Source organism: Cherax quadricarinatus, chromosome 88, assembly GCF_038502225.1.
Source record: "Cherax quadricarinatus isolate ZL_2023a chromosome 88, ASM3850222v1, whole genome shotgun sequence".
NCBI lineage: Eukaryota > Metazoa > Arthropoda > Malacostraca > Decapoda > Parastacidae > Cherax > Cherax quadricarinatus.
Window position 1 is genome coordinate 9671490 of NC_091379.1, and position 23271 is coordinate 9694760.

Genomic DNA, 23271 nt, shown 5'->3' on the forward strand with positions numbered 1-23271 from the left:
ATATAACAACACAAGAAGACAATATAACAACACAAGAAGACAATATAACAACACAAGAATACAATATAACAACACAAGAAGACAATATAACAACACAAGAAGACAATATAACAACACAAGAAGACAATATAACAACACAAGAAGACAATATAACAACACAAGAAGACAATATAACAACACAAGAAGACAATATAACAACACAAGAAGACAATATAACACAAGAAGACAATATAACAACACAAGAAGACAATATAACAACACAAGAAGACAATATAACAACACAAGAAGACAATATAACAACACAAGAAGACAATATAACAACACAAGAAGACAATATAACAACACAATATAACAACACAAGAAGACAATATAACAACACAAGAAGACAATATAACACAAGAAGACAATATAACAACACAAGAAGACAATATAACAACACAAGAAGACAATATAACAACACAAGAAGACAATATAACAACACAAGAAGACAATATAACAACACAAGAAGACAATATAACAACACAAGAAGACAATATAACAACACAAGAAGACAATATAACAACACAAGAAGACAATATAACAACACAAGAAGACAATATAACAACACAATATAACAACACAAGAAGACAATATAACAACACAAGAAGACAATATAACAACACAAGATAATATAACAACACAAGAAGACAATATAACAACACAATATAACAACACAAGAAGACAATATAACACAAGAAGACAACAATATAACACCCCAAGAAGACAAGTTACCATATTTCCCGGTATATAAGTTGTTTTTCCCCCCACAAAAGTATAGGAAAACCAGCCTGCGTCTTATATGCTCAAGATGAGGGTGAAAGGCAAGCTTCACGTCACGCTTTAACATAAAGTAAGAGGGTAATTAATACTTGAATATAATTACCGATCTTCAGTTATGATACGTTTGTTGTGCGCCTTATATGCCGGAAAATACGGCAATTATATTACGGAATTAATTAGATATTTAAAAAAGTGCAATAAGGATGGCAGGAGCGTGTTAATGATCTACTGGAACAGGCCTTACAAGCATTTGAAAATGGGAGGAATATGGGAGTAATACGAATGTAGGGTATAGGTGTGGGTTGTGTGGGAGTAGTAGAGGTATGGGAGTAAAGTGGGAGAAGAATAAGGGGAGACATAATCACGACGTAGAGGGATCAGTAGATAGCAACCATGCAGAGAGTTACGACAATCCTGTATTGAGTGTAAATTAACAGCTTGTAAAAATGTTTAAACAACTCTGGTAGTCTTCAACACACACACACACACAAACACACACACACACGGGGCCAGGAGCTTGGACTCGACCCCTGCAACCTCAACTAGGTGGGTACAACTAGGTGAGTACACACACACACACACACACACACACACACACACACACACACACACACACACACACACACACACCACCCCAACCCTCCATTAGACCGTAGTTTACAAACATTTAACTGGATTCCTCCGTACAATATCCATTCTGTACGATATTTACCTAAAATCACAGGAAAACAACACAGGCCAGTCCACTGTCGATGTAAAATTTGACCAATAACGAGATAAACAATTCGACTATATATATATATATATATATATATATATATATATATATATATATATATATATATATATATATATATATATACACATATATACACACACATGTGTGTACTCACCTATATGTGGTTGCAGGGGTCGAGTCACTGCTCATTCAACCCCCGTGATTGTTTTGCACACACACACACACACACACACACACACACACACACACACACACACACAAACACACACACAAACACACACACACAAACACAAACACACACGTCATGAAGTTAGAGAACGTACACAGGTTTGCAACAAGGCTAGTCCCAGAGCTCAGGGGAATGTCGTACGAGGAAAGGTTGAGGGAAATCGGACTGACGACACTGGAGGAAAGAAGGGTCAGGGGAGACATGATAACGACATACACGATACTGCGGGGAATAGACAAGGTGGACAGAGATAGAATGTTCCAGAGAAGGGACACAGAACCAAGGGGTCATAACTGGAAGATGAAGACTCAGACGAGTCACAGGGACGTTAGGAAGTATTTCTTCAGTCATAGAGTCGTCAGGAAGTGGAATAGCCTAGCAAGTGAAGTAGTGGAGGCAGGAACCATACATAGTTTTAAGAAGAGGTATGACAAAGCTCAGGAAGCAGAGAGGGAGAGGACCCAGTAGCGATCAGTGAAGAGGCGGGGCCAGGAGCTGAGTCTCGACCCATGCAACCACAATTACGTGAGTACACACACACACACACACACACACACACACACACACACGCACACAGAAACACACACACACAAACACACACATACACATACACACAAACACACACACACAAGCACACACACACAAACACATACACATACACACACACAAACACACACACATACACACACACACACACACACACACACACACACAAACACACACACACACAAACACACACACACACACACACACACACACACACACACACACACACACACACACAACCTTCTTATTCTAGTCTTTGAGCACACTCAAAACTGCACGTTTATTGTATACATGTACTGGCGAGATGGTAATCTCTCTCTTCCCAGGTCGCTTAAGCCGATTCTCTCTCGTTATGGAGGAGATAAAGCCCAGTGTGGGCGAAACGTTATCGATATAAACCAGCATTATACCGAAGTTGTCTCTGTCCATCGTGACGGTACTATATACCATTTCACCCTGCCTGATACCGTTGTGAACACAAGACCACAAGAATGAACACTGCAGGAGGCATACTGGCCCATGTAAGGCAAGGCTAACTCACACCTACCCACACTCCCTCCTGCACTCGTCCAAACTATATTGAAACCTGTGACAATGTTGGTAAAATTACCCACAATATAACAGGCAAAAGGACACAAGTGCAACTAATGTGACATTTTATTGTGGCAACGTTTCGCTCTCCAGGAGCTTTGTCAAGCTCACGTTCTAGCCTCAATGACGCTGCCTGGGAGGCTCTCCCACTCATTCACAACTCCACTGGTGAAAACAGTGTAAAATACTGTGTATCTATATTGATGAAACGTTTCGCCTACACATTAGGCTTCTTCAGTCAAATATAGAGGTAGCAATGGTAATGAAATAAAGATGATGTAATCAGTCAATCAATGTTGGTGAAAGAGTATTTGAGGTGGTCAGTCCCTCAGCCTCCAGGCTGAGTGACTGACCACTGCTGCCTCTATATTTGACTGAAGAAGCCTACTATATAGGCGAAACGTTTCATCTATAAAGATCCCACACTGCTGCACATGTGTCTTAATCATCCACAACTGCCACACCAGTACTCCACAAATAATCCTTTCTGAATCCATTAAGTCCTTTCATGGTGAATTATTTTTAACACGTTATTTATATCCATTATATTTACTGTCTTCCATCTGACAGGCAGGCACAGCCTGGGTTTCAACCCTAGCTACAAGTGGGTTGTCAATGTTTCGAATTTAAAACCCCCCCACCCAGCCCCACCTCCCTATCGCCAGGAATGACTTGGATATTCTAAAAGTGAAATAAGACTCCAAAATGTCTATGAAGGATCATGAGGTAAATCTTACAAGGAAGACGGCCAAGAAGCTAACAACACTAAGGACCGTAGAGGATGCAAAACTCTGTATAAGGTACAAGTGTGCGCATACCTTAAGTACAACTTTCCCGCCTCATCTACCACTAATAGACAAAAAGAACCGAGCAAGACGACTCATCTCTCGCCTGGACTCAGCTTGCACGGATCTTTCAATACAACAGAGCGCTAAACACCGAAGAGTTGTGGGTGACCTTACTGTTATTTACAAGACAAATGTTATCAAGGTGCCCCACTTGGCTCCACTTCGTGGACTGCAAGAAACCATCTATGCCACAAGACGGGCAGTAAACAGCACCTACACTCTGTTCTCTTCTCAAGAAAATCACTACATCTGACATCATTCAATCCTAGAATGACTCGAGTTTGGAACATGTTCGTACAACATACCAACATTAATTAAATGACACCTGCGGTCCACAGATGGCTACACCTTCATCCTGTTCCCTATGTTCCATTACAGAGAAAAGTCCATAAAATGTTAGAGAATGTTTGTAAACGAGCGGAAGTAGATGACAGATCTTATAAATAATAAGAAATCTTCGTCTAACTTCGTATATGAGAGAGAGAGAGAGAGAGAGAGAGAGAGAGAGAGAGAGAGAGAGAGAGAGAGAGAGAGCTATAAAGGGTATTCAACAGGTGAGACGGCACCAGCTGGCTGGCAACTGGTCTCTGGAGAGACACAAATAAGACTGGGGAAACTACCTGGATGAGTGAACAATGGTTGCCTAGGTAGCAATAACACCAGTGACCTGAAGACTCCCACGCTGACCTGAAAACTCCCACGCCAGTGACCTGAAGACTTCCAGAGAGAGAGAGAGAGAGAGAGAGAGAGAGAGAGAGAGAGAGAGAGAGACTGTCACATCCACCAGTGACATTCCTCTGAGTTGTACTGAGAACTTTCCTAAATTCCCAGAGCCCGGCCATGGTCCAAGCTTGTTTCTTGAATGCCTAATCAACCAGGCTGTTGCTGCTAATAACTCATCCCATCCTAGGTGAATAACTGAGCCAATTATTCAGGAAATAACAGTAAATAGATGAATTTACTGAAAATTCTTCACTAGTAATAGAAAATAAAAATTAGTTATAATTAGAAACATTGACAATCAGCGAAATAGATTGTACCTTTTTTATTTCAGATCCCGGGAATTAGTGCTTTATTGAAGGCTATCTCGGCTTTATTAGAGTGGAGAAGAGGCTCTCTCGGCTTTATTAAAGTGGAGAAGAGGCTCTCTCGGCTTTATTAAAGTGGAGAAGAGGCTCTCTCGGCTTTATTAAAGTGGAGAAGAGGCTCTCTCTTAGGTGAATGTGCTCTTACCACCACAAGAAGAATGTTATACCACTCTTACAAACACCACAAGTTACGCCAGTACTTACATACACAAGTTACACCAGCACTTACACACGAAGACACTTATAAACTGTTACAAGCAGCGAGGAGAAGCAGCAACAGCATAAACATGTGACAAAAATGACTCAACTCTGCACTACTCTTTACCATACACACACAACCCTTTTGTAAGTTGACACACAAACAACACCTTAGTAAGTTGACAAACAATTCCACTGTAACTTGACAAAGAAACTTCAGCTGGTTTGTATATCTGGAGCACCTGTGTATGACAACACTGCAGAGACTTCAAGACTGCTCCAGTTACAGTCTCCACAGACTCTCCACTAAGTCCCACTGAGCCTCCAGTCTCAAGGAAGTCTCACAGAGCTTCCAGTCTCCAGGAAGTCCTACAGAGCTTCCAGTCTCCAGGAAGTCCCACAGTGCCTCCCGTCTCCTGGAAGTCCCACGGAGCTTCCAGTCTCCAGGAAGTCCCACAGATCCTCCAGTCTCCTTAGAGCCTTCAGTCTCCAGGAAGTCCCACAGAGCTTCCAGTCTCCAGTAAGTCCCACAGATCCTCCAACCTCCTCAGAGCCTTCAGTCTCCAGGCAGTCTCAACAGAATGCCAGTACCATCGAGCTATAGCTGAAAGAACAAAAGCGTTCCCTGAAACTTAATTCGGCAGCGTTTCGCCTGTTCAACAAGCACTTTCTCCAGGTATTTTCTACCGACTTGAAAAAGACTGTTTTAAGTCATGACTGAACATATTCCAGTCACTGCTTTTGTATCTATCTGGACGACTGTTGTTTAAACATCCAGCAACCCCCTCCCTATGTTGTTCCAGTATGACTTGTTGCTGGTCTGTATGACCCAGCACACCCTCATGTTGTTCCAGTATGACTTGTTGCTGGTCTGTATGACCCAGCACCCCCTCAAGTTGTTCCAGTATGACTTGTTGCTGGTCTGTATGACCCAACACCCCCTCATGTTGTTCCAGTATGATTTGTTGCTGGTCCGTAAAACCCAGCACATGCTCATGTTGTGCCAGTATGATTTGTTGCTGGTCTGTATGACCCAGTACCCCCTCATGTTGTTCCAGTATGACTTGTTGCTGGTCTGAAAGACCCAGCACACCCTCATGTTGTTCCAGTATGACTTGTTGCTGGTCTGAAAGACCCAGCACCCCCTCATGTTGTTCCAGTATGACTTGTTGCTGGTCTGAAAGACCCAGCACCCCCTCATGTTGTTCCAGTATGACTTGTTGCCGGTCTGTAAGACCCAGCACACCCTCATGTTGTTCCAGTATGACTTGTTGCTGGTCTGAAAGACCCAGCACACCCTCATGTTGTTCCAGTAAGACTTGTTACTGGTCTGTAAGACCCAGCACATCCTCATGTTGTTCCAGTATGATTTACTGTTGGTGTGTAAGACGCAGCATGTTGTTCCAGTACAATTTCCAAAGATATAGGAGCATGGCCCTTGAGGTTCTGTGAGATAGAAGTACATTATAGATCAAGCACAATGTAGCACTGTTCAAAATATCTAACCAAGGCAGGACTCGCACCAATGAATTGAAGCTCAAAAAATTTAGAATTAGAAAAGATATAGGGAAGCACTGGTGTGGCACTGGAGTTGTGGATGAGTGGAACAAACTCCCAGATGGAGTAATGGAGGCAAGAACTTTGGATAGCTTTAAATATAGACCGGACGGGTACAAGAGTGGGTGTGGGTTGGACCTGGCTAGCAGGAGCCTGACTTACTGTAGTGTTCCTTTACTGTTGTCTGTAACTGGGAGAGACAGGTAGGTGGGTGTATGAGTGTAGGGAAAGACAGTCACACCCAGACTAGTAGGTGGGTGTATGGGTGTAGGGGGAACAAAAAAATAACCAATCAAATCTACCATAATGTGAGGGGGGAGGGAAGCCGCAGTGTAAACAACGAGGCATAAAGGGAGATAGTGAGGGGAGAGAGAGAGGGGAGAGGGACGGGAGAGTGACGGGAGAGAGAGGAGAAAGAGAGGGGAGAGGCAGAAGTGAAAAGCTAACTGCTCACCCGGTTAATTAACATGGCTCGCAAAGCCAGCTCAATAATTCATGAATTACAACCTGACTTTCTCACTCTTGTCTGTTGCCTGTTCCTTTGTGTCTGTCTGTCCATTATTATTACACACACACCACACACACACCACACACACACACACACACACACACACACACACACACACACACACACACACACACACACACACACACACACACACACACACCTGGCATTATAGATGAAAGAGTACCACAATGTAAGGGAATAGAGAAATATTTACCGTATTTTCCGGCATATAAGGCGCACGATCATATAAGACAATGTTTCCAAGCAATTGTAACGTAGCGTTAGTAAACAACTGCTAAAGCGTACCACAAAGCCTACCCTTAACCTACCTTTAGCATAAAAGGCGCAGGCTGATTTTCCAACAATGTGGGAGAAAAGCGCGCCTTATATGTCGGAAAATACGGCAGGTAGGGGAAGTCAGAATGGACGATTGAAACAAGTTGGATTCCACGAACGGGAGCGGAGACATGACCCTTCCAACTACGTACAGCAACGAAAATGAAATCTAAAGAAAGCTTTGACCTGCCAGATGACTTAGAAAAACCCAGGAAACACAAATACTCAAAGGCCGACGATGTTGCAGTTCAGTATCAAATGAACCGTGAACTTAAAACGCTGCTAACAAGACAGTGATTGAACAAGTGACGGTAAATGTGTTTCCTCTCTTTTTTTTGGGGGGGGGCACATACCCCGGTGGAAGAGAGCAGTTGTGTTAAAATGCCGATCCAAGGAAAAAACTGAAGACCAAAAAGGACACAATACCGTGACTGGAGCAATACACAAATAACCCGCACATAGGAGAGAGCTTACCACGACGTTTCGACCAGACCTGGACCATTTACAAAGGCACACTGGTTGAAAATGGTATAAAACACCGACAAATTGATTTAGATACATTTGATACTGTTGAAACGTTTCGCCTACACAGCAGACTTCATCAGTCACATACATAGGCAGCAGTGGTAATGTTCCCTTTGTATCTGAAGTCTACTGTGTAGGCGAAACGTTTCATCAATAAAGATACCCAACTGTTGCACATGTGTCAATCTTCACACTGTGTGCCTTTGTAAATTCTCCAAGTCAGACCGAAACGTCGTAAGCTCCTCTCTCCCATGTGCTGGCTGTGTAAACCTGACCTCCGATAAACAACTGAAACAATTCCAGTATAAAGAGGTGAGTGAAGACATGACGAGACATGACAAGAGTAATCACCCACCAAAGAGTGATGGTAATTATTAACAATGACAATTATCCTTTGATCCCTTGATCTAATTACTTCACAAATGAGATAATGTGAGTGATTTATCTTTCTCATAATGTGTGAGGAGTTAAGAGTTACAGTGCACACACACACACACACACACACACACACACACACACACACACACACACACACACACACACACACACATTTCTACCTTAGTAACAAAAGTGTTGTCCGGTAATATCGAAGTGTTGTCCGGTAATATCGAAGTGTTGTCCGGTAATATCGAAGTGTTGTCCGGTAATATCGAAGTGTTGTCCGGTAATATCGAAGTGTTGTCCGGTAATATCGAAGTGTTGTCCGGTAATATCGAAGTGTTGTCCGGTAATATCGAAGTGTTGTCCGGTAATATCGAAGTGTTGTCCGGTAATATCGAAGTGTTGTCCGGTAATATCGAAGTGTTGTCCGGTAATATCGAAGTGTTGTCCGGTAATATCGAAGTGTTGTCCGGTAATATCGAAGTGTTGTCCGGTAATATCGAAGTGTTGTCCGGTAATATCGAAGTGTTGTCCGGTAATATCGAAGTGTTGTCCGGTAATATCGAAGTGTTGTCCGGTAATATCGAAGTGTTGTCCGGTAATATCGAAGTGTTGTCCGGTAATATCGAAGTGTTGTCCGGTAATATCGAAGTGTTGTCCGGTAATATCGAAGTGTTGTCCGGTAATATCGAAGTGTTGTCCGGTAATATCGAAGTGTTGTCCGGTAATATCGAAGTGTTGTCCAGTAATATCGAAGTGTTGTCCGGTAATATCGAAGTGTTGTCCGGTAATATCGAAGTGTTGTCCGGTAATATCGAAGTGTTGTCCGGTAATATCGAAGTGTTGTCCGGTAATATCGAAGTGTTGTCCGGTAATATCGAAGTGTTGTCCAGTAATATCGAAGTGTTGTCCGGTAATATCGAAGTGTTGTCCGGTAATATCGAAGTGTTGTCCGGTAATATCGAAGTGTTGTCCGGTAATATCGAAGTGTTGTCCGGTAATATCGAAGTGTTGTCCGGTAATATCGAAGTGTTGTCCGGTAATATCGAAGTGTTGTCCAGTAATATCGAAGTGTTGTCCGGTAATATCGAAGTGTTGTCCGGTAATATCGAAGTGTTGTCCGGTAATATCGAAGTGTTGTCCGGTAATATCGAAGTGTTGTCCGGTAATATCGAAGTGTTGTCATGGCAACAACACTCATTCCATTAACACTGACAAGTAATAATTACCAAGTAATATTCCAGGCATTCTGGAGCGAAACCATTTGAAGCGAGTGGAAAACTCCGCTCTTCTGAAGTCTAAAATTCCATTATATAATATGAGAAAACCGTCCTAAGTGATGTTTTTATGGCAGGAAACAGCCGGTTTTAACCCTTACAATGTAACTATCATATAGAATAGTGTAGCAGCACAGTGCTGGTGTTCCCACTATGTAACTATCATACAGAATAGTGTAGCAACACATTGCTGGTGTTCCCACTATGTAACTATCATACAGAATAGTGTAGCAACACATTGCTGGTGTTCCCACTATGTAACTATCATACAGAATAGTGTAGCAACACATTGCTGGTGTTCCCACTATGTAACTATCATACAGAATAGTGTAGCAACACATTGCTGGTGTTCCCACTATGTAACTATCATACAGAATAGTGTAGCAACACATTGCTGGTGTTCCCACTGTGTAACTATCATATAGAATAGTGTAGCAACACACTGCTGGTGTTCCCACTATGTAACTATCATATAGAATAGTGTAGCAACACATTGCTAGTGTTCCCACTGTGTAACTATCATATAGAATAGTGTAGCAACACACTGCTGGTGTTCCCACTGTGTAACTATCATATAGAATAGTGTAGCAACACATTGCTGGTGTTCCCACTATGTAACTATCATACAGAATAGTGTAGCAACACATTGCTGGTGTTCCCACTATGTAACTATCATATAGAATAGTGTAGCAACACATTGCTGGTGTTCCCACTGTGTAACTATCATATAGAATAGTGTAGCAACACATTGCTGGTGTTCCCACTATGTAACTATCATACAGAATAGTGTAGCAATACATTGCTGGAGTTCCCACTATGTAACTATCATACAGAATAGTGTAGCAGCACATTGCTGGAGTTCCCACTATGTAACTATCATATAGAATAGTGTAGCAACACACTGCTGGTGTTCCCACTGTATAATTAGTATATAGAATAGTGTAGCAGTTGTATTTGACCTAGTTTAAGAAAAATATCCTCACACCACAACACCAGTCCACAATACCACAGTAAACAACACACAACACACTAATTAAAGAAGGCAGTTACGGCTGGTGTTTTAATCAGAAATGGAGGTATTTAACTCCCTTCCCTCCGGAACTAAAAAAAAGTCTAAATTGATCTGGTCGAGATGAATACAATAGTAGTGAAAGGGGTGAGTGGGGAAGGGAGGCTCAGAAGAGAGTGAAAGGGGTGAGAGGGATGTGAAAATTGGTGAGAGGATGGGGGGATGAGAGGCAGCTAAGAGGGAAGACTGGTGTGTGTGAAGAGAAATGGGCAAAAGATGAGAAATAGGGCAAGGGTGTGGAAGAAGAGAAGGGGGATGAAAGGAGTGATGCCACAGTTCTTCTGAGAGATTCTGAAGAGAAGTTACAAAGGTTGGTGGAGGAATTTGGGAGGGGCCTGTACAAAGAAATAAAAAAACTGAACATAGAAAAGAGCAAGGATATCAGATTGGAAGGAGGGAGTATGAAGTCAATGTTTTCAGATATTTGTTAGTGGACACGGATCTATGAAAAACGAGTTGCACCCAGAATAGATGAGGCAACTGTGGAAATAAAATAATTTAGGCAAAATAGAGGACTGTACCAAATTACAGTGGCACTAACACTGTTGTATGGGTGTGAAACATGGGTTTTAAACATTGCAGCGGAGAAGAGATTGAAGGCAGTAGAGATGTCGTGTTGGAGGTCAATGTGTGGTGTGAATATTATGCAGAGATTTAACAGTGTTGGTACTAGATGATGTGAGGTTACCAGAGTATAGGTATCAGATGATACGAGGTTACCAGAGTGTAGGTACTAGATGATGTGAGGTTACCAATGTTAGTACTAGATGATGTGAGGTTACCAGTGTTGGTACTAGAGGGCTGAAGAGGGATTACTGAGGTTTTCTGGACATTTAGAAAGGCTGGAACAATACAGGACGACCAAGACGAGGTATAAGATGGGGGCTGGAAGGAAGAGGGGGTTAGGGGGTCGTCCCAGGAACGACTGGAGGGGGGGAAGGGTAATGAAGCTTTTGAATTTTACGGGCTTGAAAACCCAGCAACCTTGTGTGAGAATGTCAGGAGCGGAGACACGTTATTTTTTTAAGGCTTGACAAGTGCTGTTGGAGTGTAAGAGAGGTAACACCTGCTGCTGGAGTGTAAGAGAGGTAACACCTGCTGCTGGAGTGTAAGCAAGATAACACCTGCTGCTGGAGTGTAAGAGAGGTAACACCTGCTGCTGGAGTGTAAGCAAGGTAACACCTGCTGCTGGAGTGTAAGAGAGGTAACACCTGCTGCTGGAGTGTAAGCAAGATAACACCTGCTGCTGGAGTGTAAGAGAGGTAACACCTGACCAGACCATCACACTCACCTGACCAGACCATCACACTCCCCTGACCTGACCATCACACTCGCCTGACCAGACCATCACACTCCCCTGACCTGACCATCACACTCACCTGACCTGACCATCACACTCACCTGACCAGACCGTCACACTCACCTGACCAGACCATCACACTCCCCTGACCTGACCATCACACTTACCTGGCCTGACCATCACACTCACCTGACCTGACCATCACACTCACCTGACCAGACCATCACACTCCCCTGACCTGACCATCACACTCACCTGACCTGACCATCACACTCACCTGACCAGACCATCACACTCACCTGACCTGACCATCACACTCACCTGACCAGACCATCACACTCACCTGACCTGACCATCACACTCACCTGACCAGACCATCACACTCACCTGACCAGACCATCACACTCACCTGACCAGACCATCACACTCCCCTGACCAGACCATCACACTCACCTGACCAGACCATCACACTCACCTGACCAGACCATCACACTCACCTGACCTGACCATCACACTCACCTGACCTGACCATCACACTCACCTGACCTGACCATCACACTCACCTGACCTGACCATCACACTCACCTGACCAGACCATCACACTCACCTGACCAGACCATCACACTCACCTGACCTGACCATCACACTCACCTGACCAGACCATCACACTCACCTGACCTGACCATCACACTCACCTGACCTGACCATCACACTCACCTGACCTGACCATCACACGTACCTGACCTGACCATCACACTCACCTGACCAGACCATCACACTCACCTGACCAGACCATCACACTCACCTGACCTGACCATCACACTCACCTGACCTGACCATCACACTCACCTGACCAGACCATCACACTCACCTGACCTGACCATCACACTCTCCTGACCTGACCATCACACTCACCTGACCTGACCATCACACTCCCCTGACCTGACCATCACACTCACCTGACCTGACCATCACACTCACCTGACCAGACCATCACACTCACCTGACCTGACCATCACACTCACCTGACCAGACCATCACACTCACCTGACCTGACCATCACACTCACCTGACCTGACCATCACACTCACCTGACCAGACCATCACACTCCCCTGACCTGACCATCACACTCACCTGACCTGACCATCACACTCACCTGACCAGACCATCACACTCACCTAACCATCGCACCTGACCTAGGTCCTAGTCCTTAAATCCTAGTCACTATGTCCTAGTACGTAGGTCCTAGTCCCTGAGTCCTAGTACGTAGGTCCTAGTCCCTAAGTCCTAGTACGTAGGTCCTAGTCCCTAAGTCATAGTACGTAGGTACTAGTCCCTAAATCCTAGTCCCTAAGTCCTAGTCCCTAAATCCTAGTCCCTAAATCCTAGTCCCTAAGTCCTAGTCCCTAAATCTTAGTCCCTAAGTCCTAGTCCCTAAATCCTAGTCCCTAAGTCCTAGTCCCTAAGTCCTAGTCCCTAAGCCCTAGTCCCTAAGTCCTAGTCCCTAAATCCTAGTCCCTAAGTCCTAGTCCCTAAGTCCTAGTCCCTAAGTCCTAGTCCCTAAATCCTAGTCCCTAAATCCTAGTCCCTAAATCCTAGTACGTAGGTCCTAGTCCCTAAGTCCTAGTCCCTAAGTCCTAGTCCCTAAGTCCTAGTCCCTAAATCCTAGTCCCTAAATCCTAGTCCCTAAATCCTAGTACGTAAGTCCTAGTCCCTAAGTCCTAGTACGTAGGTCCTAGTCCCTGAGTCCTAGTACGTAGGTCCTAGTCCCTAAGTCCTAGTACGTAGGTCCTAGTCCCTAAGTCATAGTACGTAGGTACTAGTCCCTAAATCCTAGTCCCTAAGTCCTAGTCCCTAAATCCTAGTCCCTAAATCCTAGTCCCTAAGTCCTAGTCCCTAAATCTTAGTCCCTAAGTCCTAGTCCCTAAATCCTAGTCCCTAAGTCCTAGTCCCTAAGTCCTAGTCCCTAAGCCCTAGTCCCTAAGTCCTAGTCCCTAAATCCTAGTCCCTAAGTCCTAGTCCCTAAATCCTAGTACGTAGGTCCTAGTCCCTAAGTCGTACTTCAAGAGTCAGTTCCCAGAACGTGTCAGCTGACAGTGCACAAGCAGGAAAAATAGTGATATATAATGATGGTAGGAGAGGTGTGGTGGGCGTCATCATCCAGTAGGAGAGGTGTGGTGGGCGTCATCATTCAGTAGGAGAGGTGTGGTGGGCGTCATCATTCAGTAGGAGAGGTGTGGTGGGCGTCATCATTCAGTAGGAGAGGTGTGGTGGGCGTCATCATTCAGTAGGAGAGGTGTGGTGGGCGTCATCATTCACTAGGAGAGGTGTGGTGGGCGTCATCATTCACTAGGAGAGGTGTGGTGGGCGTCATCATTCAGTAGGAGAGGTGTGGTGGGCGTCATCATTCAGTAGGAGAGGTGTGGTGGGCGTCATCAGAGGTGTGGTGGGCGTCATCATTCAGTAGGAGAGGTGTGGTGGGTGTCATCATTCAGTAGGAGAGGTGTGGTGGGCGTCATCAGAGGTGTGGTGGGCGTCATCATTCAGTAGGAGAGGTGTGGTGGGTGTCATCATTCAGTAGGAGAGGTGTGGTGGGCGTCATCATTCAGTAGGAGAGGTGTGGTGGGCGTCATCATTCACTAGGAGAGGTGTGGTGGGCGTCATCATTCAGTAGGAGAGGTGTGGTGGGTGTCATCATTCACTAGGAGAGGTGTGGTGGGCGTCATCATTCAGTAGGAGAGGTGTGGTGGGCGTCATCATTCAGTAGGAGAGGTGTGGTGGGCGTCATCAGAGGTTCAGTAGGAGAGGTGTGGTGGGTGTCATCATTCAGTAGGAGAGGTGTGGTGGGCGTCATCATTCAGTAGGAGAGGTGTGGTGGGCGTCATCATTCAGTAGGAGAGGTGTGGTGGGCGTCATCATTCAGTAGGAGAGGTGTGGTGGGTGTCATCATTCAGTAGGAGAGGTGTGGTGGGCGTCATCAGAGGTGTGGTGGGCATCATTCAGTAGGAGAGGTGTGGTGGGCGTCATCATTCAGTAGGAGAGGTGTGGTGGGCGTCATCATTCAGTAGGAGAGGTGTGGTGGGCGTCATCATTCAGTAGGAGAGGTGTGGTGGGCGTCATCATTCAGTAGGAGAGGTGTGGTGGGCGTCATCATTCAGTAGGAGAGGTGTGGTGGGCGTCATCATTCAGTAGGAGAGGTGTGGTGGGCGTCATCATTCAGTAGGAGAGGTGTGGTGGGTGTCATCATTCAGTAGGAGAGGTGTGGTGGGCGTCATCATTCAGTAGGAGAGGTGTGGTGGGTGTCATCATTCAGTAGGAGAGGTGTGGTGGGCGTCATCATTCAGTAGGAGAGGTGTGGTGGGCGTCATCATTCAGTAGGAGAGGTGTGGTGGGTGTCATCATTCAGTAGGAGAGGTGTGGTGGGCGTCATCATTCAGTAGGAGAGGTGTGGTGGGCGTCATCATTCAGTAGGAGAGGTGTGGTGGGCGTCATCATTCAGTAGGAGAGGTGTGGTGGGCGTCATCATTCAGTAGGAGAGGTGTGGTGGGCGTCATCATTCAGTAGGAGAGGTGTGGTGGGCGTCATCATTCAGTAGGAGAGGTGTGGTGGGTGTCATCATTCAGTAGGAGAGGTGTGGTGGGCGTCATCATTCAGTAGGAGAGGTGTGGTGGGCGTCATCATTCAGTAGGAGAGGTGTGGTGGGCGTCATCATTCAGTAGGAGAGGTGTGGTGGGCGTCATCATTCAGTAGGAGAGGTGTGGTGGGCGTCATCATTCAGTAGGAGAGGTGTGGTGGGCGTCATCATTCAGTAGGAGAGGTGTGGTGGGCGTCATCATTCAGTAGGAGAGGTGTGGTGGGCGTCATCATTCAGTAGGAGAGGTGTGGTGGGCGTCATCATTCAGTAGGAGAGGTGTGGTGGGCGTCATCATTCAGTAGGAGAGGTGTGGTGGGCGTCATCATTCAGTAGGAGAGGTGTGGTGGGCGTCATCATTCAGTAGGAGAGGTGTGGTGGGCGTCATCATTCAGTAGGAGAGGTGTGGTGGGTGTCATCATTCAGTAGGAGAGGTGTGGTGGGTGTCATCATTCAGTAGGAGAGGTGTGGTGGGTGTCATCATTCAGTAGGAGAGGTGTGGTGGGCGTCATCATTCAGTAGGAGAGGTGTGGTGGGTGTCATCATTCAGTAGGAGAGGTGTGGTGGGTGTCATCATTCAGTAGGAGAGGTGTGGTGGGCGTCATCATTCAGTAGGAGAGGTGTGGTGGGCGTCATCATTCAGTAGGAGAGGTGTGGTGGGCGTCATCATTCAGTAGGAGAGGTGTGGTGGGCGTCATCATTCAGTAGGAGAGGTGTGGTGGGTGTCATCATTCAGTAGGAGAGGTGTGGTGGGTGTCATCATTCAGTAGGAGAGGTGTGGTGGGCGTCATCATTCAGTAGGAGAGGTGTGGTGGGCGTCATCATTCAGTAGGAGAGGTGTGGTGGGCGTCATCATTCAGTAGGAGAGGTGTGGTGGACGTCATCATTCAGTAGGAGAGGTGTGGTGGGTGTCATCATTCAGTAGGAGAGGTGTGGTGGGCGTCATCATTCAGTAGGAGAGGTGTGGTGGGCGTCATCAGAGGTGTGGTGGGCGTCATCATTCAGCCGTCATAACACAGCGGCGCCTCCACGGCTTTCATTACCAACATTGATTATTAACAAAGGTAACCCAGGGAGAAATACCAACTGCTAGACACCACACCTCTTATTACTATTACTTTCATTATTATATTACTATTATCACGTAATTATACCTTACTATTATCACGTAATTATACCTTACTATTATCATGTAATTATTATACCTTACTATTATCATGTAATTATACCTTACTATTATCACGTAATTATACCTTACTATTATCATGTAATTATTATACCTTACTATTATCACGTAATTATTATACTTTACTAGTATCACGTAATTATTATACCTTACTATTATCACGTAATTATACCTTACTATTATCATGTAATTATTATACCTTACTATTATCACGTAATTATTATACTTTACTAGTATCACGTAATTATTATACCTTACTATTATCACGTAATTATTATACCTTACTATTATCATGTAATTATTATTATACCTTACTAGTATCACGTAATTATACCTTACTAGTATCACGTAATTATACCTTACTAGTATCACGTAATTATACCTTACTAGCATGTAATTATTATACCTTACTATTATCACGTAATTATACCTTTACTATTATCACGTAATTATACCTTACTAGCATCACGTAATTATACCTTGCTAGTATCACGTAATTATACCTTACTAGTATCACGTAATTATACCTTACTAGTATCACGTAATTATACCTTACTAGTATCACGTAATTATACCTTACTAGCATCACGTAATTATACCTTACTAGTATCACGTAATTATACCTTACTAGCATCACGTAATTATACCTTACTAATATCACGTAATTATACCTTACTAGCATCACGTAATTATACCTTACTAGTATCACGTAATTATACCTTACTAGCATCACGTAATTATACCTTACTAATATCACGTAATTATACCTTACTAGCATCACGTAATTATTATACTTTACTAGTATCATGTAATTATTATACCTCACTATTATCACGTAATTATTATACTTTACTAGTATCACGTAATTATTATACCTTACTATTATCACGTAATTATTATACTTTACTAGTATCACGTAATTATTATACCTTACTATTATCACGTAATTATTATACCTTACTATTATCACGTAATTATTATACCTTACTATTATCACGTAATTATTATACCTTACTATTATCACGTAATTATTATACTTTACTAGTATCACGTAAATATTATACCTTACTATTATCACGTAATTATTATACCTTACTATTATCACGTAATTATTATACCTTACTATTATCACGTAATTATTATACCTTACTATTATCACGTAATTATTATACCTTACTATTATCACGTAATTATTATACTTTACTAGTATCACGTAAATATTATACCTTACTATTATCACGTAATTATTATACCTTACTATTATCATGTAATTATTATTATACCTTACTATTATCATGTAATTATTATTATACCTTACTATTACTATTAATATTACTTTCACTGTTATTAGTATAATTATTACTATTATCATTACTAATATTTCTATTGTTTTTACTATTTCTATTATTATATCATTACTATTACTATTTCTATTAATACTATTATATACTACGACCATTATTTCTATTATTACAATTATTACTATCATTATTATAACTATTATCATTATTACTACTGTTTTTATTTCAATTATTATTATTATTCTTATTATTATTATTATTATTAGTTTGTGGAAGACAACGCTGTTCATTCAGCTTATTGAATTTACTGAATAAACAATGAGTGGCTGAGGTTCAACCTTCCCTCCACTGGAGTGGCTGAGGTTCAACCCTCCCTCCACTGGAGTGGCTGAGGTTCAATCCTCCCTCCACTGGAGTGGCTGAGGTTCAATCCTCCCTCCACTGGAGTGGCTGAGGTTCAATCCTCCCTCCACTGGAGTGGCTGAGGTTCAATCCTCCCTCCACTGGAGTGGCTGAGGTTCAATCCTCCCTCCACTGGAGTGGCTGAGGTTCAATCCTCCCTCCACTGGAGTGGCTGAGGTTCAATCCTCCCTCCACTGGAGTGGCTGAGGTTCAATCCTCCCTCCACTGGAGTGGCTGAGGTTCAATCCTCCCTCCACTGGAGTGGCTGAGGTTCAATCTTCCCTCCACTGGAGTGGCTGAGGTTCAATCCTCCCTCCACTGGAGTGGCTGAGGTTCAATCCTCCCTCCACTGGAGTGGCTGAGGTTCAATCCTCCCTCCACTGGAGTGGCTGAGGTTCAATCCTCCCTCCACTGGAGTGGCTGAGGTTCAATCCTCCCTCCACTGGAGTGGCTGAGGTTCAACCTTCCCTCCACTGGAGTGGCTGAGGTTCAACCTTCCCTCCACTGGAGTGGCTGAGGTTCAACCCTCCCTCCACTGGAGTGGCTGAGGTTCAACCTTCCCTCCACTGGAGTGGCTGAGGTTCAACCTTCCCTCCACTGGAGTGGCTGAGGTTCAACCCTCCCTCCACTGGAGTGGCTGAGGTTCAACCTTCCCTCCACTGGAGTGGCTGAGGTTCAACCTTCCCTCCACTGGAGTGGCTGAGGTTCAACCTTCCCTCCACTGGAGTGGCTGAGGTTCAACCTTCCCTCCACTGGAGTGGCTGAGGTTCAACCTTCCCTCCACTGGAGTGGCTGAGGTTCAACCTTCCCTCCACTGGAGTGGCTGAGGTTCAACCTTCCCTCCACTGGAGTGGCTGAGGTTCAACCTTCCCTCCACTGGAGTGGCTGACGTTCAACCTTCCCTCCACTGGAGTGGCTGACGTTCAACCTTCCCTCCACTGGAGTGGCTGAGGTTCAACCTTCCCTCCACTGGAGTGGCTGAGGTTCAACCTTCCCTCCACTGGAGTGGCTGAGGTTCAACCTTCCCTCCACTGGAGTGGCTGAGGTTCACCCTTCCCTCCACTGGAGTGGCTGAGGTTCAACCTTCCCTCCACTGGAGTGGCTGAGGTTCAACCTTCCCTCCACTGGAGTGGCTGAGGTTCAACCTTCCCTCCACTGGAGTGGCTGAGGTTCACCCTTCCCTCCACTGGAGTGGCTGAGGTTCAACCTTCCCTCCACTGGAGTGGCTGAGGTTCACCCTTCCCTCCACTGGAGTGGCTGATGTTCAACCTTCCCTCCACTGGAGTGGCTGAGGTTCACCCTTCCCTCCACTGGAGTGGCTGAGGTTCAACCTTCCCTCCACTGGAGTGGCTGAGGTTCAACCTTCCCTCCACTGGAGTGGCTGAGGTTCAACCTTCCCTCCACTGGAGTGGCTGAGGTTCACCCTTCCCTCCACTGGAGTGGCTGAGGTTCAACCTTCCCTCCACTGGAGTGGCTGAGGTTCAACCTTCCCTCCACTGGAGTGGCTGAGGTTCAACCTTCCCTCCACTGGAGTGGCTGAGGTTCAACCTTCCCTCCACTGGAGTGGCTGAGGTTCAACCCTCCCTCCACTGGAGTGGCTGAGGTTCAATCCTCCCTCCACTGGAGTGACTGAAGTTCAACCCTCCCTCCACTGGAGTGACTGAGGTTCAACCCTCCCTCCACTGGAGTGACTGAGGTTCAACCCTCCCTCCACTGGAGTGGCTGAGGTTCAACCCTCCCTCCACTGGAGTGGCTGAGGTTCAACCCTCCCTCCACTGGAGTGACTGAGGTTCAACCCTCCCTCCACTGGAGTGGCTGAGGTTCAACCTTCCCTCCACTGGAGTGGCTGAGGTTCAACCCTCCCTCCACTGGAGTGGCTGAGGCTCAACCCTCCCTCCACTGGAGTGGCTGAGGTTCAACCCTCCCTCCACTGGATTGGCGGAGGTTCAACCCTCCCTCTACTGGAGTGGCTGAGGTTCAACCCTCCCTCCACTGGAGTGGCTGAGGTTCAACTCTTCCTCCACTTGAGTGGCTGAGGTTCAACCTTCCCTCCACTGGAGAGGCTGAGTTTCAACCCTCCCTCCACTGGAGTGGCTGAGGTTCAACCCTCCCTCTACTGGAGTGGCTGAGGTTCAACCTTCCATCCACTGGAGTGGCTGAGGTTCAACTGTTCCTCCACTGGAGTGGCTGAGGTTCAACCCTCCCTCCACTGGAGTGGCTGAGGTTCAACCTTCCCTCCACTGGAGTGGCTGAGGTTCAACCCTCCCTCCACTGGAGTGGCTGAGGCTCAACCCTCTCTCCACTGGAGTGGCTGAGGTTCAACCCTCCCTCCACTGGAGTGGCTGAGGTTCAACCCTCCCTCCACTGGAGTGGCTGAGGTTCAACCCTCCCTCCACTGGAGTGGCTGAGGTTCAACCCTCCCTCCACTGGAGTGGCTGAGGTTCAACCCTCCCTCCACTGGAGTGGCTGAGGTTCAACCCTCCCTCCACTGGAGTGGCTGAGGTTCAACCCTCCCTCCACTGGAATGGCTGAGGTTCAACCCTCCCTCCACTGGAGTGGCTGAGGTTCAACTCTCCCTCCACTGGAGTGGCTGAGGTTCAACTCTCCCTGCACTGGAGTGGCTGAGGTTCAACTCTCCCTGCACTGGAGTGGCTGAGGTTCAACTCTCCCTGCACTTTAGTGGCTGAGGTTCAACTCTCCCTCCATTGGAGTGGCTGAGGTTCAACTCTCCCTCCACTGGAGTGGCTGAAGTTCAATTCTCCATCCACTGGAGTGGCTGAGGTTCAAACCTCCATCCACTGGAGTGGCTGAGGTTCAAACCTCCCTCCACTGGAGTGGCTGAAGTTCAATCCTGCATCCACTGGAGTGGCTGAGGTTCAACTCTCCCTCCACTGGAGTGGCTGAAGTTCAATTCTCCATCCACTGGAGTGGCTGAGGTTCAAACCTCCATCCACTGGAGTGGCTGAGGTTCAAACCTCCCTCCACTGGAGTGGCTGAAGTTCAATCCTCCCTCCACTGGAGTGGCTGAGGCTCACTCCTCCCTCCACTGGAGTGGCTGAGGCTCACTAATCCCTCCACTGGAGTGGCTGAGGCTCACTCCTCCCTCCACTGGAGTGGCTAGGGTTCAATCCTCCATCCACTGGAGTGGCTGAGGCTCAATCCTCCCTCCACTGGAGTGACTGAGGTTCAACCCTCCCTCCACTGGAGTGACTGAGGTTCAACCCTTCCTCCACTGGAGTGACTGAGGTTCAACCCTCCCTCCACTGGAGTGACTGAGGTTCAACCCTCCCTCCACTGGAGTGACTGAGGTTCAACCCTTCCTCCACTGGAGTGACTGAGGTTCAACCCTCCCTCCACTGGAGTGACTGAGGTTCAACCCTCCACCCATCACCACACAGTAATCCTTGAATAAATAGGTATCGACAACCACGATTCATACGTCCTTTACTAAAATACCTGATTTGCTGCCTTCTAAAAGCGGAACTGCTTTTAGATATGAGAGAGAGAGAGAGAGAGAGAGAGAGAGAGAGCGAGGGAGCGAGAGAGAGAGCGAGGGAGCGAGAGAGAGCGAGAGAGCGAGGAAGAGAGAGTTAGCTTAACATACTGAATGCTTTTGCTCGTAAAATAAAAAAAAACAATAATAATAACAGTAATAAAATGAATGATAATAGCAATAAGAGTACGATAATAAAAATCATAATAATAATAATAATCATAATACAAATAATAACAATGAGTTGTGTTTACAAAGGCAGAGAAGGTAAACAGGAACGAGAGGAACACAAAGTCAAAGGTCACAGTTTCTGGGAACTTCATCTTAAGTGTCAAGAAAACATATTATCCTGAGGACAACTCTCTGACACCTTGACAGCTGAGGTGGAGCATTCTCAAGAATGTTCTCAGTATCTTGTACCACAAGACTTTCTCAGTATCTTGTACCACAAGACTTTCTCAGTACCTTGTACCACAAGACTTTCTCAGTACCTTGTACCACAAGACTTTCTCAGTACCTTGTACCACAAGACTTTCTCAGTACCTTGTACCACATGACTTTCTCAGTATCTTATACCACAAGACTCTCTCAGTATCTTGTACCACAAGACTTTCTCAGTATTTTACACTTAAGACTTTTGAAGGTTCTAGTTATCCATTTTGAAGGTTCTAGTTATCCATTCTGAAGGATGTAATTATCCATTTTGAAGGTTCTTGTGACTTCGTGTTGACTTATAACCTTGTTTTTCAACAGTGTGGAGAGCAGTGTGACGAGAGTGTGGTCTTCTATACGCTACAACAGACCTTCACGTTGCTCTTCTACACCAACTTCGCTATCAACTTCCTACTGTACTGCGTCACGGGACAGAACTTCCGACGGGCGGTGGCGGGGATGTGTCTGACCGCCCGCCGCTGCCGCCGCCGACGCCGCCGCAACCGTCGCCACCCGCACCACGCCCACCCCTCCCCAGGTTCCACCCACATGCCGTGTTCCACCCGCTACCCGCTTTCCACTCTCAACCTCAACCCAACAGGTGAGTACACACCACCTGGTGGACGAAGCCTTCACCACACCATGTGAATGACCCGTGTGGTGAGCCACTAATAGCATAGCAGTGACAATACCAGTAGTATTAGTGATATTAATGGTAGCATTAGAACTAGACGGGGCCAGGAGCTATGACTCGATCCCTGAAACCACAATTACGTGAGTGTGCACACACACACACGTAGACACATACACATAT

The 23271-nt window shown here is 45.6% G+C and overlaps 2 protein-coding genes across 6 annotated transcripts in view; one reads left to right on the plus strand and one right to left on the minus strand.

The window, feature by feature from the left end:
- Positions 1-23271, minus strand: part of fry (Protein furry) — a 342675-nt gene that overhangs the window by 163879 nt on the left and 155525 nt on the right. The window lies entirely within an intron of this gene.
- LOC128698482 (thyrotropin-releasing hormone receptor-like) overlaps positions 1-23271 on the plus strand; it is a 76793-nt gene that overhangs the window by 21189 nt on the left and 32333 nt on the right. Inside the window, exon 2 of the mRNA XM_053790697.2 lies at positions 22779-23058. Coding sequence (XP_053646672.2) covers positions 22779-23058 — 280 coding nt within the window. The remainder of the gene's footprint in view (positions 1-22778; positions 23059-23271) is intronic.